Consider the following 19,395-nt stretch of genomic DNA (forward strand, 5'->3'; position numbering starts at 1 on the left):
CTGGAGATATGAGCTGCCCAGGCCGGAGCTGAAATGCTGCCCCAGATCCAGCGCCAGCGGGTGCAGGGGTAAGGGTGGTTGGGGCAATTGGGGCCTTTTAGTGCCCTCAGGACCCTGGCAGCACCACAGAGGCAAATGTATAGTGAAACAAAAGGGGAGGGGAAAAAAAGGTATCCAGTACTATCTGGGAAAGCAGTTTCAGAGAACTAAGATTTCACCAAGCAAGAATGAAGTAATTGTTAGAAATTCCACTTCATTAGTATAAGCAAAGTATGAGCATCATCTATCTTGTTTCTGCATGACACAATAAGCCATAAAAAAGAAAGTAATAAAATAAAAGTTTATGAGTAACATTTAAAAGGAAGTATCTTAACTTTCAAAGGTTAGCTGACACATACTTTGAGGCAAATATACATTATCTTTTTTGAACCGTGGACTCACACTGTGCCTCATATGCTCTCTGACACCTAAGTGTGGGAACTCCCTTTGGCAGACATTTTGACATTCAAATGATGATGACAGTAATGCTTCCTCATGAAAGATGAGAAACTGCTGGACACCAAAGCGCTACCATGGTGTAATTTATCTCTTTCTCAGAAGTTGGTTCAAAGCACTATTTATTCCCATCACGTACACTGATCAAAAAAAATAATTCTTTGGACTTAATCTCTGATGTATTCATGGTGAGAAGTCAAGACCACAGAAATGAGAAGTACTGAAAAAAGAAACCTCACTTACGATGGTGGAAAAGCAGGCCATATTTGAAATCATCTGGTCACTTCTGCTTCTCGATACTTCTCTGCAATTCCATGCTGCTTTCCTTCACAAAATTAGGGATAAAAGAGTACTTAGGAGAGAAGACCAAAAAAAAAGTTATCTTTTGAAGTCTAGTTATACAGAAATACTCCATCCTCACCCTCCTCCCTGCTAGCACAAGATGGAAAACAAAAGGGATTTTACAAAATCATTGCAGGTGCTTTTGGTCCTGCCTCCACTGTTCCTCTTGGTCTTGATCACAACAACCATGTAGAAATCAGAACTTCCTTCATACACAGACAACTGCTCAGGCAGGTCTAACATTTAATCAGCTTTCAGTCCTATAAAAGAAACATCCAGTGCAACTCCCCAAACCCCTGGCATCCCAACAGTAGCTAGGCACTAGTTCCCAATCCCTCTAAAGGATCAGTCATTTATAGGTGTTCTTTTAGCGGTGGGAGCACAAGACTCCACATTATGCTCGTCCGATGATCCTTGTGCACAGCAGTGAACAGATGATGACTGTTTCACGCTTCAGCCTGCAGACAAGGGAGTGCCTGAAATGGTGGGTGTGATGAACCTTCGTGGGCAGTAACAGCAGCATGGGGCCAGAAGGGGACTTTCATGGCTGTGTCTTTTCCAGCCTTCACAAAATACAGCTGCCCAAAGCCAGGGAGTGCTGCTCATGCAGGCTTCGGTTTTACACTGTCTATAAAGATACACTTCAATTGTCAGCAGTGAACCTAGATTGGGCCTGTGTTCTCAGAAGAGATTCTTACTATAAACATTTATTTTTAGCAGTTTAATTTCTGTTCTGCAGAAAGTCCTAGGGTAGCCATAGTGAAAGGGTTAATGACCCCAACACCCTCCCACCAACTTATTTCTTGCTCACAAATGAAGAGATTTGCAGTGGCCATATTATGAATGGTTTTATTACTGTCTGACATTTTGTAATACATTGTTATCATTCCAGTCTTTAATATGTAGACTAAAAAAAATACCATCGATCTAAAAGTACAAAGTATTAGTTCAACCCATAATCAATACAGCAACTGATTCAAAGTATGCTACACAGGCACTTTATAGAAAAGTAAAAAGTAATTTAAATCCATGTTTCAAGGATATTTAACATCAAATTCCAAAGGTTACTTCCAACAAAGTCTGCTACCCACTGTTTTAAAACAAAAGCTTACTGAGAGATTCTGTGTATGGCTGTACTTATACATAATACTTGAAAGCAGTAATGCTCTCGTGCTTAATGAGACGTTAAAAACAATATATTCTTCATTTGAAAAATGTGTGCAATACTCAATGCAGAAATTAAGTTCATTTGTAAAGTGTAACACAAGTATTACTGAATACATACACTATATACAGGGTGTTAAAAGTTAATAAGGCTGCTTAGTCTTTTAAATCTGACATATGGTACAGGCAGGACACCCACAGCCACAAAAGATGTGGATATTCTCAGAAAAGTCCAAATCTAAGTACTTGCAGAAATGTCCCAGCTACTTTGAACACTCTCTTGGACTTTCAAACTGAAGCCAAAGTTCTTTCTGAAGTAGTTCCCCTCTAGCCATATAGGATGTCTAGCATGGAGATGTTATTTCTGGAGAAGAACGTAAGAAATGACTACTTGATTGGCCTCTGGACAATCTGAAATTTCTCACCGGTGTTAACATCTGAATGACTGTGCACGCTTTGTATTCATTTATACATACATAAAAAGAAAACAAACCCATGTCTTCTAGCAGGAAAAGAGAAACATTCCTAATAATACATTTTCATTAGGAAAACCTGACTGATATATACAGTATACAAAAAAAGCCCTACACAATTGTCAGCATACAAAAATATGAGTTCAGTATCTTTTTATACTTTAAAACCTAATGATGAAAAATCCAGGTATCCTGAGACAAGTGTGTACTGTGCATCTAATTTATCAATGCCAGTGTACTGCTGGGGTACAATTAGAAGAGCACTACCTGCACTTACAAACAAGTACAGAGATAAAATACATAAGGCAATGCATTAGCTTGAGAAACTCTCCTTTCCTCATAATGTTAAACAAAATCAGTGCAAAATATGCTTAAAATGCTGGCAGACATATCCATGAAGTAGCTGTAGAGTACAGAACGATATGTATATATACTACAGTTACTTATTTCACAATTTAAATGAAAATAAATGGAAGATACTTTCCTTTTTTGAGCATCATGCTTAACCATGATGTGTACACTCACATTCAGGCAATTGTCTTTTTTATATATATATATATATATATATATATATATATATACACACACTACATCTGACAATGAATTAATAAAACAAAAAAAATTGCTGCTGTTTGCTTGTGAATTTCTCTGGCTAAAAACAGATCAATAAAACTCATTCATTTTTTTCCATTAGGGGATTCCAACAAATGAAATTTAAGTATGATTACTATAAATCCTCATCAATTTAAGTTTAATCATTTTGCCTCTAAAACAGTATAAGAGCCGTTCTGACCACTACTGAGTGCATTAAAACAAAGAAGTAAAAAACAACCTGAAAACCTGACGTTTTTGCTAAAACCCAGTGAAAACTATCTAAAAAGCCACTCAAGACTGCAGCTCTCTCAGTGGACATAAAAGTGGTCGGTTGGTTCAGCTGACAGCAGGAATATCTACTTTAAAATGGATCACTAAATACAAAAATGTTTGATACTGAGAAACTGGAATATATACATTTTTTAAATTCATTTACATTTACAATCTACAAGGAAGGTAAGTGTTACAAAATACCTAATTTGGGGAACTAGACTGAATCAATGCTCGTTTCATTGATTAAAACTGTTTAGCATCCTATTACTCATAGACGATGGTTACAAAGAGAGGCCAAACAGCATCAGCTCTGCTTTAAAATCAACACCTATGTTTTCTCCATGCATGAACGCTATGGCAACTTAGCTGTTCCTTGGCCCTTAACCTTCCCTTCCCAGCTGTTAAAGCTCCTATACATTCCCCACAGACTACCACTGAATCATGGTAGTCAGTATCTAGTAACGTATGTCTCTAGATCCTTGAATTTATTCGCAGAAGAATTACACTTGTCTTAGATGGAAAAGTAAAAGTTACGTACAGAATGTTTTCCTTAAAGCAGTTCAACACATTGTCACAAAAATAGGCTACATAATCTGTTGCTGTAGAAGCAAAGATTTAACAAGCTATGGGTGTTATTGTAAATCATCACTCTTGGTCATCTTGTCATCTGTAAGTCTAAAAATTTATGAGAGGATAAACATACCCTGATGAGAACAGGTTTTTTTCACTCTGCAAGTGCACCTTGCATAAGGAACAAATACATCCTCTCTATATACCAAGTAAGAAAAGCATAATTTAAGAATGGGCTTCTTAAAGGTCCATCTAACATTGTTAGAAGCCAGATGTGTTAGAATGCGTGGTGTGCTCTGAAAACAGAGGGACAAGAAAAGCTGCACAATGTTTCAAGCAAACACTGGCTTTTGAAGGAAATTTTGAGAAATTAGGCACCCACTTTCCACAGTCAGTGGGACATTTATGTCCAATTTCCTCTGGAAATCCTGTCTTTACATGCTACCTATAATACTAGAAAACCAGAGTTTAATTTTTTCAGCCCCTTTGATACCAGGCTAAATAGGTATTTCATGTTGCAGTATGGGTTGCTAATGAAGCTCCCAGTGCTGAATAAGTTTTTGAGAACTGCCTTTAGAGGGGGAAAAAAAGAATAAAGAACCAAAACTTGGACACAAAAACAAGAGGTCAAGATTTCTATTCCACAGTCATGAAACAATAGCTCAAGAATTTGGTTAGTGACTGGCTCATAACTCTTTGTACCTTGGTATTTACAAATGTCTATTACTCCATGCTTTCAACAACAAAAATTCGACAACTACCATATTATACAGGGAGATTATTTTGGCATATTTGCACTCCTGCCATTTTCAGTGCAATAAAGAAAAGCAACGACCAGTTACAAAAATGTGTGTGCGTGCAACAGATTTTGTCCTCTAGGTTATTTTGTATTATACAGGATCAGCAGCTCCATGCAGCTGACAGCTGACTCGCCTCACAGTAAAAACGCAAAGGCTACATGGGGAAATCTCACAGGAAGATGCGAGCTCGCAGCCAGGGCTGAAACCAGCACCATTCTTGGCACAAATTGGTTATGGCTTCTCTGCACTCCTAAACAAGCAGAAACTGAAACATTTTTGGTGCTTTTGCCTGGGGCAGGAATTACCCTAGCCAACACTACCTCTCTGAATAAAACACGTCCAACAGTACGAGATCCGGACTAGAACAGCAACTACAGAAATCGTGACTCACTCTTATGTACAAGCATTAGGTCATCCTACATAAAAAGTATACGTTTCTAAAGAGTAAAACTTCGTTTTCTGGTTTTGTTTTGTTTTTAATCAAAAAGATTACAGTCCTACAGCTTCCAGTAACTATGAAAGAGAGTAAACTTCAAAGCAGAAAGGTGAAATTGTTACTGAAGTGTTCGTTATTGTGTGTCACAGTTTAAGGCAAACATTCTGTATTTAAGGTTGGACCAGTAACTGACGTAACTACGTAGAATCAGAGAATTGTTTCGGTTGGAAGGGACCTTAAAGGTACATAAATATATACATATTGAAACTCACATATATGCGCAGACATATATATCTGTGGATATATAAAAATATTTATTTTCTTAGCAAAGTTTAAGTCTGTAAAAACATTAAGAATACTGAAAAAAGGTAGGAGCTCTAATTCCTCCTTTGGAGAAAAGTAACAAGTCCCCTAGATACCCTATATAAAAAACACTCCGCAAGAGTACAGCTCATTTTGAATTCTCACTTATTTAATTGTGGATTAATATATTTGTTGAAGATTTTATAAATAATTAGATAATTTGCCACAGTTATGTTGGAGGTTTGATTGCTACAGCGTAACTATAGGCTGCTGTTGTACAAAAAGTAAATTTTATTCAGTGTATGTCCTGCTCTAGTAGAATGGGTAGCTACTGCTACAAGTTGAACTATTTCAGAATATAGGTTTTGTTTTAATGTGTTCACATATAAAACTTAATTTGGGGCATTTTCTCTGAACATTCATTGGCCAAAAGAACAGCCAAACACAGATATATTTTCCCTGGGCCCTCTAAATACTCGGTACAATTTCAAAATAAATCAATCACAATTACCACTCCAAAGAACTGAAATGCTATCGAAAACAATACTGACAAAATAAGGGAAATGGTAGCATAAGACATCAACCCCCCAAACTACGCTTCAACTTAAACCACAGACATTTCCAGTTAAACATAACAATACTGCCTTATCCTTGCCTTATGTAGATTTGCTGGTATACTGCTACACAAGAATATACACAACTCTGGAAAACCCTGAAACGCAGAGGTGCGATGACGTAAATCATCCATTAGACAGAGTCTGAAATTCAGTCTAACTACGGATGAAGATCAGGCTTACCCTTCTTCTTCATTACAATGGCAACTAAAAAAGGGCAAAACTTCACCTCATATGTTGTATAGGTACTCCTAAAGCAGTACGACAACGACTGCTGAAGACATGGCCAAGTTTACTGATTACAGGCACACGTTCATAGCAGCAGTCTGCCTGCAGCCATTAAACACAATTCTGAGATGATTTTTCCATCTTTAAACCTCACTTACATTATATCCTTGAAATGGTAATGTCATCGTTCTGAGAAATTATGATGGCAACTGGAAAAAAAGGGATCATCAGTGCAAAGGGCCCCATATGAAGTGCATCCTCATTATCAAGCCTGGTTTATTTAGGCTTTTATTCCTTCCACAAGTAAGCATTCTGTGTAGTGTACGAGCGAAGTCATTCTCTCCGAACAAGACATTTGTTTTCAAGCTGCTGGCTGTACTTATCATGTGACTGAACAAGACACATCAAATGAACCTGATTCCAGTGTAAAATTCCCAAGGAAGATTCCTGTTCTACTAGTGTAAGGTTGGAGTGCACAGATTTGGAAGGAATTTTTCCAGGCCAATAGAGAATATTTAGAGTATTTCTTTCTTTATCCTGAGTAAAGAGGTTTTCTATTTATCAAAAACCCAGGCACATACTGCTGTAGTGCAGTCAGATTTTTGTCATACAGTCCCTGTATCTTAAAGACCATTATTGGATTATTTTCTGGAGTAGTCCTCCTCATTCTTCTCCAACAGGTGGTGGTGGCTGGCATAGTTTGTATAATCTGACAATGACAAAAAACAAAGCAATTGTTATTCTGAGAGCTTGGTTATTATTAAAATGAGTAAATTTAAGGAACACAAACTAAATTAAGTCTTCCTGCATTGCAAAACAAGAAGTGCTGAATTTAGATCAATAACATTGATATAAGACCAGTAAAATCTTATTCACGAGCATGAATGTTTACATTGGAAGTGCTGTAATTACAAACACATAGCTAGAAGCAATCTTATAAAGACATTCCAGTTTAGTCCAGTATTTGTATTTCTGCACTGAAGACCCTATTCTGGAGAAAGCTACATCTCCAGTAACCCAATTACCAGTTGTTGCTTTGAATTTCTGAATTGGAAAAGCTGCTTGGTGAATGCAATTGCCTCCATTTTTGTTTTGTTCTGCCACAGTCAGACCTCACTCTAACTGAGTTTCCTATAAAACTGATACTGTTTGAAGAACCTAAGACAGATGTCAGACATGTGACACACCAGCATGAAGATTTTAAATTCTTTCCTGCCTGTTTCTACACGTATGAAGTCAAGGCCAGTAAGATTTGGATCAAATGACTGCCTCAGTACAGACTGAAATAGCCACTCCTTCATTTATGAAGGCTTTTGAACTTCCCTTTTGCATGGACTTGGTTATCAGCAAGTGTTTGAAACTTTAACCTAATGTTAGGAATACTGAAAATAAATGGCAGTTGTTCTGACCTCAGGCTCTCTGCTCAGTTATGTCCAGTATACAGCATCTCCTCTGCAACCACAGCAATTAGAACAAGCAATAGACATGATCTCATTTGGAGATTACATATTTTCCTCAGGGAAAGTGTATCATTGAACGAATAGCAAAAAGAAAAGACCAAGTATGGCATGGGAAGGAGAAAAAGCATCAGAAGCCAAAAATAAAGAGACAATAGCACAGCATGTGCATTAATATTTCACATGAAGAATCTTCGATATTGAAATTCCAGAGCAATAGAAATAGCAGGTTTGGTAGGTCTGGCTGCAGACAAGGTGGTGAATCATCCAGTGGCTTGGGGGCTAGGGATATTTAAGATGTTCAGGGTGTCTGAGATTTCCAAGAATATTTTGCAAATTTGCCTGCTAAACATCACATTAATTTATATGACTACATTTTCACTAATTATAAATCTAAAAATCATACTACAAATCAACACAGAAAACAATAATCTGTACATGTGGCTGGGTTCCACAAACAATTCAACATCAGTAGGCTGGTGCCTTCTTGGCATGATACTGTGCTACTGAGATTATGTGAGGCACGGTATGTATGGCTGCCTCCATCAGCACTAAAAGCCTCTTCCAACATCTAGGCAGACCTTGTCAGAAAAAGCACCTTGTGGCTATGCAAGAACAGGGCAGGATAGCTGCTGTTCTCTGCTTTCAGTTCCCTCAGGAGTTAAAACCCATGAGACACTGACAACACACAATGGCCATGGGCTAAATAAGTTTTCTCTGAATCTTAATGGAAGTGATTATCCAGCAGTGTTGTTTCTGGATGGTAAAAACTGGGAGCATCAGCTCTGTCACCCACACAGCAGTTGAAAACCTGCTTTCAAGCCTCCACCACGATGCGTTCTGAAGATCATTGGGCTCTTCCACATTGTCATCTGGCAGTTCAGTAATGTGATCATTTAAGGTCACATCGTGCAGATACCAAACTATCTGTTAGCAACCATATATAAAACAATACATATATATCTCATATTTGTATACCAATGAGATATTAAGATGGCCTTATCTCTACACAGACAAGTATGCAGAGAAAAATAAACAGGGGTTATTTGAGTTATTTGATTCTGCTGCTGTAACAAAGGAGTAATATTCTAACCTGGCAGAAGACAGACAAAATTACTGTCAGAATCTCATCTAAGTAATTGCAGTGGGGTTAGTTCTTGACAATGTTTTAGCAAAATCTGATTTCTATGGAACAATATGCAGAGAAGCTCAGCCCCAAGTACCAAGTTCTGTATTCTTCAGGTTAAAATGGTAATCATTAAGATTACTTGTCTTCAGAGAAAGTGACTGGAATTCTAGGGGAATTCTGAAACAAACTAACAAGGCTGCATAAATCCTGAATGAGCTACAGTTGCTGAAGACAGCGTAGAGCAGAAACGGCCTTTTCTGGTTCTCTATATGGAACAACTATTTGAGATGGTAGAAAGAGATCAGCTGAGGAAAGACAGAAAACAGTGGCAACTGCAGACAACTGAGAACACCGTTAAGCGACACTTAAGGTTCCATTAAGTTGTTTAATGGAACCAAATGTAATGGTAAAATTCTTTTCAAGGCAAAGAATTGGCAACCCACAGTATTGTTTACCTATACATCAAAGGTAACACTCCTGCTGGTGACTATTCTGACTTACGTGACTTACCTGTCTAATGGGACACCACATGCTCCAAACGCTAAGGTCAAAAAGATACTACCGTGATGTCGTCGCAGCAACGAAGACAGTTGCTGCTGACTGGCAGGCATGCTGTATGCATCTGTCTACTCTGTGTTCTAGGAACTCTCGTAATTTTTCTTCAGCTTCTCATTGCTATGTTGTGGTAGTTTCAATGGGAAAGAGGTGATCTTTCCTCAACTGATGCAAAGCCAAAAAATGTCTCACAGCTAAGTTTTTCTTTTTAAGAACTTAGATTTTTCCCTTATCACAGAAGCTCTAAATCTAGATACGTGCTTTGTCATTTAGAGGAGGGAAAAGTTTGGTTTGCAACCATTCTTCGGCTGCCTCCAGAATTACGTCATGAAGGAGGAGGCCATTTAAGGCTAAAACTGTACCATTGAAAATATGAAAAGGCTTCTCGTAGCTTTTACTGTAACAAAAAAGTTATTTTACTGCCTTAGGCTCCCACAATGCCAGTCAGTTTTGGCCCTGGATTACCCCTAAGTTAGTCACTACTGTGAGAAGGGATGCCCTCATTTGCTGGTAAGGGCGATGACTTTATTGCTGATGGACTTACTTTAGAATCAGTACTTTTGTTAGATCTTATGTAATCTCCTTTACGGGGCAGGCAAGATGCATATATGCTCCAACAAACGCTGCTACTCAGCACCTGAACAGCAGCTGCTACTCAGATTTTCTCATAACTTGTACACTTAAGGTACACTCCTCTTCTAGAATCAGATCAAGCACGGGCACAGAAGAACGAGCAGTGATTTGTTACAAGAAATTATGAGCAGTAGCCTGATCCCTGCTGGGAGAAACTGGGACACCTAAGAAAAGTGGAGCAAACTGCCTAAGAAAAAGTTCCTGATTATTAGTGGTCAGAGCCCAGAAGACAGTCTTTCTGTGAAGGCTATGGATGACATACGTGTTGATTCACATGGCTACCTCTATCAGGTATTACTAATTCCCTGTTTCCTTACTGAAATTTAAACACCACAGCTTGTTATGTATTGCGCATATCTGTTCAGCTCATTCAATGTACTTTCATTATTCAACAATAAATATATTTTAAACTGGTTAAAAAGAGGTTTAAGCTAGAACTGGATTAATAAAGCCACTTTAAGATAAAATTAAGAACATTGTTGTTTGGTTATTTTCATTTATAAGTAGTGTGCTTGTTAAGACAGATTTCAGATATCTGCAATCCATCACAGCATTAAAAGGCTGTATAAATATAGAACGGTCACATTTTTCATTCTAATGGCTATTTCAGAAAGAGACAAAGAAAGACTACAGCATCTCTAAAAGCAACTAGAACATGATTTTGCAGAGATACTGCAGTACAGTACTTCATTAAAATGGGGGTATGGGTTTAGTTACAAATATTTCTCCCAAACACTAAACATCACAAGTGACTAAGGACTTAACTCCAGTGTTTTCCTAATTAACATGAATTAGGCTTCATTTTTCAAAAATGAATGTTTTGAAGTGCTACATAGCCTAAACTTCTGCAACTAATTCCCTAACCAAAACTGTATGGTTAAAAATGCAATTGTTTTTATGGACATTAAAAGCCCAAGCTTACCAATTAGTGCACAATACAGTCAATGTTTACTGTTAGCTTTTGAGCATCTAGGACAGAATTTGGTACAAACTAGAAAAAATCATTGTCTAGGACACAAACAATCAGTTACCTTGGCACAGACTGTGGCGTTCGATCCCTCACTCCTAAATTCTTGGCTGTGTTTTGTACTCTTGCACCCTGTAAAAGAAAAACAATTTTGCTTCATTTATTCCAACACAAGTTAGAAAGTTTTGTGAGCTTTCTAGATTAACCTAACTGTTGATTATAATTAATTAATACATATGCTCCATGCCCCAAAACAACTCTCCTCTTCTAAGGTGGAGAACAAGTAAAATCACTGCATTAATTCTAATTACTAATTATATATAAAATACTAATACTAATTAATAGTAGAGAACTATGCAGAAAAGAGACAATATCTTTCCACTTGTCATTAAATAAATGCAGATATATATATATTACTAACACAAAAGACTTCATAAAAAATTAACATCTAAGGTTTAAAACAATCCAAATGCATCTTGTTTCAATATGTGTAATTTTTGTCACCATTCTTTGTAGAAGGCATGGGTAACAAAGTTCTTTTCAGAAATGTCACTTATTTCCTATGAACTTCTGAACAAATATTACAGATTATTTCCTATTAATAGCTTTCTAGTTAAATCTAGAAAAAATGTCCTAAATTGAGGCACTAAATTAGGATTAGAAAAATACAGGTCCTGATCTTCCTTTATCATCATAGAATCACACACACACAAAAAAAAAGGTTGGAAGGACCTGAAAAACAATAACGAAAGTACTTTGTCTCACTGACTCATCCAGTAAGGAGGAAGCTGATAAAATACACACAACATTCATATACCATGACAGTAAAAAATGCCAACTCTTCTGCAAACAAACTAGCTCAGACATATGAAAGAACTTAGTAAAATTTGTTTTTAAATGATGAGGTATGGTTTTCAAATTGCAGTTTTATTAATGTAAAGTAGTAATAAAAAACGTATCTGTTAGATTTACAGTCCCTGTGTTTTCTAACATTTTAAAGGATATGGAAACTACTTATTCTGTCTATAATACATATGACTCTCCCTTTATTTCTCCTTCTGTACTACGTAAATTAAGGACAAAATAACAGTGAACAAAAATATATAATCTCAGAATTCTTACACTGAGATGTCAGATTGGTGTGAAACATCAAAGACAATTTACATTCCAAACAGAGCTGCAATGGGAGCTAATGATGTATAATCATTGATGCAATACACAGAGTAAGACTAGACCTTGCATTTGACTGAAATCTGGTACCCAGGTAATTAACAAGGTATTAGTTCACTGTTATGGGCTCAAACAAAAGACAAAAAAAAGCTGGCTGGTTCCACACAGGTAGGTTCTCAGAGTTTATGTAAATCAACTCGTGCACAAAAAAGACTGTGTCCTTACATTTCTTTAAGAAAAAAAATAGTGGTAAAGATAGAAAAAAAACCCCTAGACTACCTACAAAACTGAAGGCAGAATATAAAAATGATTTTACTAGCTTCACGTCTAGTTCAGTAAGCTTCTCTCCGACAGCTGCAAAAGACACATGACTACAGACCAGAACAAACATATGTCTTTCCCCAGAAACTCCTCCAGAATTCAGTCATTAGTCACTCAATACCTCCTCTGTTCAGCAGTATGTTCAGTGATTCTTTTCTCTTCTTTCCCGTATCATCTTGAACCCATAAATAATTCACATCACCAACCTCCTTGTGAAAGGAGATCCACATCTTGGATACAAGCTTGTTGTGTCAAGAACCACTGTTTTCTTTTGGTTTGAATCTGCCAGTTTCATCTGATGCCTTTAGTTCTGCACTGGTGAGAACAGTGGTCACTCCCTATCCATGCCACATGTTCTTTAGCCCTCTGTCACATCCTTCTTCACTCAAGCTGAACAATCCTAGATTATGCTGTCTGTCTGCCCTGTCTATAAACCATTCCCAACCACTGATCATTTTTTTTTCTGACCCTCTCTGAACCTTTTCCATTATGTTATACTCTCATGGAAGGAATCAGTTCAAAATGAAGGGTCATGACAGCATGATTTCTACTTTGTCGTCTGTCCTTGCCTAAACTATTATAACTTCTGATTTGCTTTATTGATAGCTACTGAGAATTGAGCTGATGTTTTCTATCATATCCTGAGGTCTTGAACATGAGATATAATGGCAAGCTTGCAGTAAATTATTTTGAATGTGAACAGGGCTTGGTTTTTTCCCCCATGTGCATCACTTCAGACTTATCTACACTCATTTTCATCTGCCATTTTATTGCTCAAGCATCAAGTCCTGTAAAATCCTTTTGTAATTCTTCATGGTTACTTCTCATCTTTAATAAAAGCTTGAAAAGAGTTCAGAGGAGAATAGGGAGAATTATTAGGTAAGAAAACAGAACTGAAAAAAGAAAGATCAAGTGAACTGATCTTTTTCTATGTACACAAGTGATGGCTTATCAGGGAAATGATAATCAAGTTCGGGACAGACTTTTTAGTATGGTCTGTAGCAATAGGACACGGGGTAATGGTTTTAAACTAAAATAAGGTAAATTCAGATTAGATATAAGGAAGACATGTTTTACAATAAGGGTGATGAAACACTGAAACAGGTTGCCCAGAGAGGGGATAGATGCCCCATCCCTGGAAACATTCAAAATACTACAAGTGTACTGCTAAAAAGGGTGTTAAAATCTGGTCTCTAAGTCTACAGTGTACTGGACTGAAAACAGGAGTCTGAAATTGAGGGGAAAAAGAAAAAAAAAAAAAAAAACACACAAAAAAATCCACCCTCAAATGAGGCACTAAGCACAACATCCTATTGAAAAGGTTAAGGAAACTCTGGGACAGAATGCTTGGGAAACACTGTGCAGGAGTCTGCACTGTTCTTAAACTTCTAATAGATATGACAAATGTGTCATTAATTATGTAAGGATAGCTGATCCAGTGTTGGTTACGAAGTTAGGCACGTTGAGTCCAGATCTCCATCACCTTCAGTTTCCCTTTTTCAGTGCCATTTTCTGAAATTCTATCATAATAAAGAAACCCCAGCATGACAGACTGCTGAGACTGGCATATGATTAACATTACTGAGAGCCAGAATATACATATATATGGGAAAACTATCTAAATTAATCACATGTAGATCCTGAACGTCAGCTGTGACTACCTCTGAGAACAAAACCAGCCTATTTTTACTTGCATCACTCACTAGACAAATTAATTTTAGTATCTTGCTCACATAATAAATCAAATGCATTGATTTAAAAAGGAGTCTAGCTTTATACAACCATGGAATTTACTGTTTACCAGGGGAACAAATTAGACCTTACTTACAACCACCAGATTCTTATTTCTTTGGAGGAAAAGCCCCCAAAAATTACTACTAACTTGCTACGTGACATCTGTCTTCACTGAGCAGCATTATACCATTTCTGTTTCAATATACTGTTAATTTATATTCTCCAATGTTATTCTTAAAGCTATAGCAATGTAAATAATGACACTGATTATCTCATGTAGGCATACGGGATAGTTGTGCTATGTGGCTCCAGAATGCTTCCCTCTGCATATCAGTAGTGCCAGAGCACCTGTGCAAGATGCCAGCAGCTCTGAGGAGACACCACCATCATTCTGGACTGTTGTATATGAAATAGTATTCTCATTGCCGTGAGAACAAAATAATAGATTTATTTTCAAGCTACACACTAATTTAAGGATAGCAAGATCCAGTCACATAAAGAAAAAGGATTCTCTTCATGCCCTGCTCAAAGAGCTCTGAGTCAGTACAATTCTTATCAGAATTATTCAAAATGTAGTGCTGTTACCAGACTCATGAGAAGGCATGGAAAAATGATTACTCACTTAAAAGACAACACAAATTCTCTCCTAGCCCTTTCTGTTTATCAGCTTTTTAGTTACCTTTCTTCCTCAGAGCCCTGTGCCTTCCTGCAGCTCCTTTCCTAGGCCTCTGTCCTCGCCACATTTTGCTGCATCCCAAAGACACGCTCCTGTCAGGATGCTTTACATAGTCTTTTGTGGGTACAGATGTTTACATGAATAAATATACATTAGTAGATAAAGCTACTAAAAGATAGTTGGGATGTTTTGTCAAAATTTTTATTTTATGAATCAATCTAGACTGGATTAGCAGACGAAAAATGGAAACCACTGAACTAAAACCATCCCACAGACCCAAGTTCATACCAACTCTCACAAGTCAGTCTCTTTTATTTAGTTCTCGCAAAACAGGTGCTTGCAAATACCTAATTATAACTGACAGGCAATTACTTTGAAAATTGTTCCAACAATAACATCAGAACTATTATGAGACTTGTTAAATGAGATCACAACCTCATTCAACTTAAAAGGAATAAACCACTTCCTGAGGTCATCCAGTCAGGTGTCTCCAATTATTCAGTACTGGTTCCCCAAGCTGGAAGAGGTGTCAGCTTTGAGTAGAGACAATTTCCCCCTGTGCAAAGCCGATGCTGGCAGGACATTGCTGGCTTCTCCAAAACAGGTGGAATAGATGTCCTTTCATTTGCACCTCCCTGTGGCTAATCCCTTTATTCTGCAAAAGACTCAGGGTGTAAATGGGCTAACAAAGTTGTTGTTTGGTTGGGTTTTTTCATATTAAGCCAGGTAAAAGACACAGGTATTGCCCTTTAACTAAATATTCTGCATCAAATCCCAAGAAGCCTTTTTTTTTTCTCCCATCCAAGTTTTATGTCCTGCATTATGCTCCTGACAGCTGAATCCTACAGATAATTTAAACATTAAATCTGGAACAGGTTTCTAGAAAATACTACAGCGTGTTGCTGAAATCACTCCAAAACATTTAGAATTTAATGGAGCGCTATATTTCTACTACAGAACTCCAAGACTGATTTAAAATTACAACAGAAGATTATTACTCTATTAAATGCTGTAGTGGTTTCCTGCAAGAGGAAGAATGTGTGAAAAAAGTCTGGCTTGATGTACTAGCAGGCTTTTCTGCAGTGTCTGTGGGTGGTATTGAGATATTGGTATCTTTAACAGCTATTGATCACCTGCTGTTTCACTTCAGAGAATGCAGCCTCACTGGAGGCTTCTTTCTACATCTCTATTTCATCAAGTACAGTTACAGCTGCTCAGAACCATGCAAGTTACTTTCGTCTTTCATTTTCATTTAATAAACTGCAGAAGATCCACAAATTAATCAGCATTTTTGAAAACTATCTAGAACTGTGCATTGAAAATGTTCCTTTAGACAGAATAAATGCTGCAAGCAGATGTGTAAAATTCTATGTCCACATTTTTTGATTGCAAAATACCCAGATCTACCTTTTGTGTAGAACTTCAGTAGACATACCAACCTATACATGCAAGTTTATCCTTATACAGCAACAGCTTTCTTTTCGAGTCAAGCTAAAGCTGTAATTCCTGAGCAGACCTACATGTTCTGATTCAAAACCCTTGAGGGTATTTTTTCACCACAGAAATTTAATTTATGCACCAAATACAGTGAAAGTCTGATATAAAAAGGAAGGAGACTAATTACTTTGATGTATCCATGTTAGGCAGCAACATTTACACACAATTGATCAGAACCTATGGCCCGACAATACCTACACAACTGCTTTAACAGACTAAAGGTTTGACTTAGCATATGTGTATTTTTGTCCACAGCAAGTTAGAAGTAAAATACAGCTGTTTAATAATTTTCATAACTAAACTGAGATTGCTGCATGGAATACATAGCAAAAATAATGAAAATAATAAAATCAAATGCAAACTCAAAAGCAGAAAATATGCATCTTGCCTTATCTGTGATTAATTGTTCTAATACTTAGTTTATCTTCTTGTCACTTCAGGATTGAGTGCATCCTGTATCTTGTTTATGCTTTTGTCATAAGGCTGAAAACTACCACAGGCTGTAATGTATGTTCCATACGCACACAGAGTGATTAAGCCCCCACTCAACCTCTCTTTGATTGACTGAATAGGTTGGGCTCTTTAATCTTCACTTCATAAGCCTTGTCTAACAGCCTCTGGATCATTTGCGCACATCCTTTGAACTCCTTTCAAGATTCCAAACATCCTTTGAAAATATTTACCTGATAACAAGATATTCTAGGAAAACTTGTGCCAATGCAGTAGAATGTACCCCCCATTTTCAGTTGATACTGTCTTTTAACCCAGCAATTTTTGTCATAGGTTAGCACTAAGAGTTCATACTGAGGTGGTTTTCTACCCACAACAGCCTCTAAATCCTAATATTCTATTATGACCAAAGAGTGGAAAACACTATCTTGAAATAAGCATATCGTCCTCAGGAATCTTGCCTGGAAAGTTAAGAACCATAGTATTTATTTCTCCCCTTCCCTCCTACACTTCCCCTTCTTTCAGTACATGAGTCATTTTAATAACAATAGTTAATAATCTTAAGTTCTTTTTACAGATAATATATATTAAAGTAGTCTTACTCAACAGACTATTCTGATGTAAGGTGATGCCACAGCAGCTACTGTACAAAAATTAAGAAAAATCATAACCCTGTAACAATTATGACGCATTAGACATACAAAGAAAGCAAGCAGCTGGTTAAAACCAGCTTGTACCATTATTTAAAAAAAAAACAAAACAAAACAAAAAAAACCCCAACACGGTTCAGTCAACAATAAAGGAAGAGAATCAAAAAGATAAACAAATACCCACAGTAAGAAAACTCACACAGCTATCACACAACATTAAGATGGAGGTTAAAAAATGCTTGGTCAAGTCATTCCTGTTTGATGATAGGAAACATCTTGTTAGGAAACATCAAGATCTCACCCACAGTGAGCATCTTACCTGTTTGCGCATGACATCTGTAGCTTGCATGATATAGCGGGGAGGTAGCCCATGGCTCCGAGCCAGAATGATTGCCTGCTCTAGGGTAACGCTCAGAGTGCAGCTGCAATGGAAGATAAAAGTCAGCTATCGGTTAGCAGTGATTTCCTTATAATAATGGCTTTTGGACCAATTGTCTTTTTTAAAAAAAGTATAAATAAAAAGATTACATAGTAGATCTGCCTCCTATCCCTCCCCTACCCATGCAGGTATTAGCCTGAACACTAAAATGTTTCTGGAGTAGAGAGATTTTGAGTGTAACAAGTGTTCCTGCTGACTTACAACCAAATGCATTTGCCTTGTTTTGCTGTTATTTAAAAAAAAAAAACCAACAAACCAACCAACAGAAACCACAGCCTGACTATCACTTGGCAAGTGCATGAGAGAGGGACAACCCAACAAGAAGAAATTTTTGTAACTGTATAAATCCCTTTGCAGGTGGTTTCTGCACATCTCTCACCCTCCACTGTTAATGCAGACCCTAGCTTTGGTGCCAAGGTCTTGACCTCTTGCTATTAATTTAGCTTGGTTATTCCCATGGCACATTAGTGCAGTTCAGTCCACCTCTGAGACACTGACCCCTTTCAAAAAAGAACAATAATAAATAAGTAAATAGGGCATTCCTTCAAATAAACTGTCCTTTCCTACTTCGCCAATCTTTTTCAAGTAAACACTTGAGGACAAAAACTGATCATGGTACCGCATCCTAATGAAAAGGCTGTAACTGCTTTGTCAGAGCAACCTGGAAATTTTCAGAGCTAAAGATCTTTCTGTAGGACAACGTATAATCACTACAGACAGGAAGCAGTAGGGAAAGTCATTTTGGACATGCCATCTGATTTCAGTTGTCATGGTGAGGACAAGCATAGATAGCTGGTTTCTCATGCAATCAAGACCAAAGCTATAGAAGACTCACAGATAAAGGCAACAATACTGACTAGAAACAGCTACTTTTTGGAAAGCACAACATGTTTGAGGGCTGCTGTCATCCAAGAGGTGAGAGCGGCTCCATTCTGCACTAATAAGCTGCTTGATGATTTTTCTGTTCACAGCCAAAGTACTGCAATAATCAGATTTTTTCAATCAGCAAGAGGAGTCATACAGAAAATGATCCTACCTCAGCACAACGTGACAAAAGCTGTGTATTTCAAGTTCAAATAATAAAACAAAGACACATGGTTAAAATAGACTTTTGAGTAGCCTTTTGGGAAAATCCTGACCAAAAGATTCTGCATAGTTTAAATTATGCACACCTAACGGAGAATATGTTTCAATCAAACACTCTTCTTACTGAGCATAAGATCTGTAGGAGGAAAAATGTGTCTGCACTTATTTTCTTACTGAAAAAAAACAACCCAAACCCTGACTCGTTTTAAATACTACTTAAGTAAATTTATGGACTGTAAAAAGTTTCACAGCATGAGTGTAGAAGATACTAAATTTGATCTGCAGCTTTATTAATGGTCTTTCATTAAAAATTTATAAGCTAAGTGATTTTCCTTGGTA

At 37.2% G+C, this 19,395-nt stretch overlaps 1 protein-coding gene across 1 annotated transcript in view; it reads right to left on the reverse strand.

The window, feature by feature from the left end:
- Window positions 1-1,666: 1,666 nt before the first annotated feature.
- The window catches only part of PREX2 (phosphatidylinositol-3,4,5-trisphosphate dependent Rac exchange factor 2), a 182,255-nt gene continuing 164,526 nt past the window's right edge, over window positions 1,667-19,395 (reverse strand). Inside the window, exons 39-41 of the mRNA XM_037380618.1 lie at window positions 17,851-17,953; window positions 11,098-11,165; window positions 1,667-7,001 (exon numbers count right to left, since the gene is read on the reverse strand). Of these exons, the coding sequence (XP_037236515.1) occupies window positions 6,956-7,001; window positions 11,098-11,165; window positions 17,851-17,953 (217 nt within the window). The 3' untranslated portion in view covers window positions 1,667-6,955. The remainder of the gene's footprint in view (window positions 7,002-11,097; window positions 11,166-17,850; window positions 17,954-19,395) is intronic.

Source organism: Falco rusticolus, chromosome 3, assembly GCF_015220075.1.
Source record: "Falco rusticolus isolate bFalRus1 chromosome 3, bFalRus1.pri, whole genome shotgun sequence".
NCBI classification, from domain to species: Eukaryota; Metazoa; Chordata; class Aves; order Falconiformes; family Falconidae; genus Falco; species Falco rusticolus.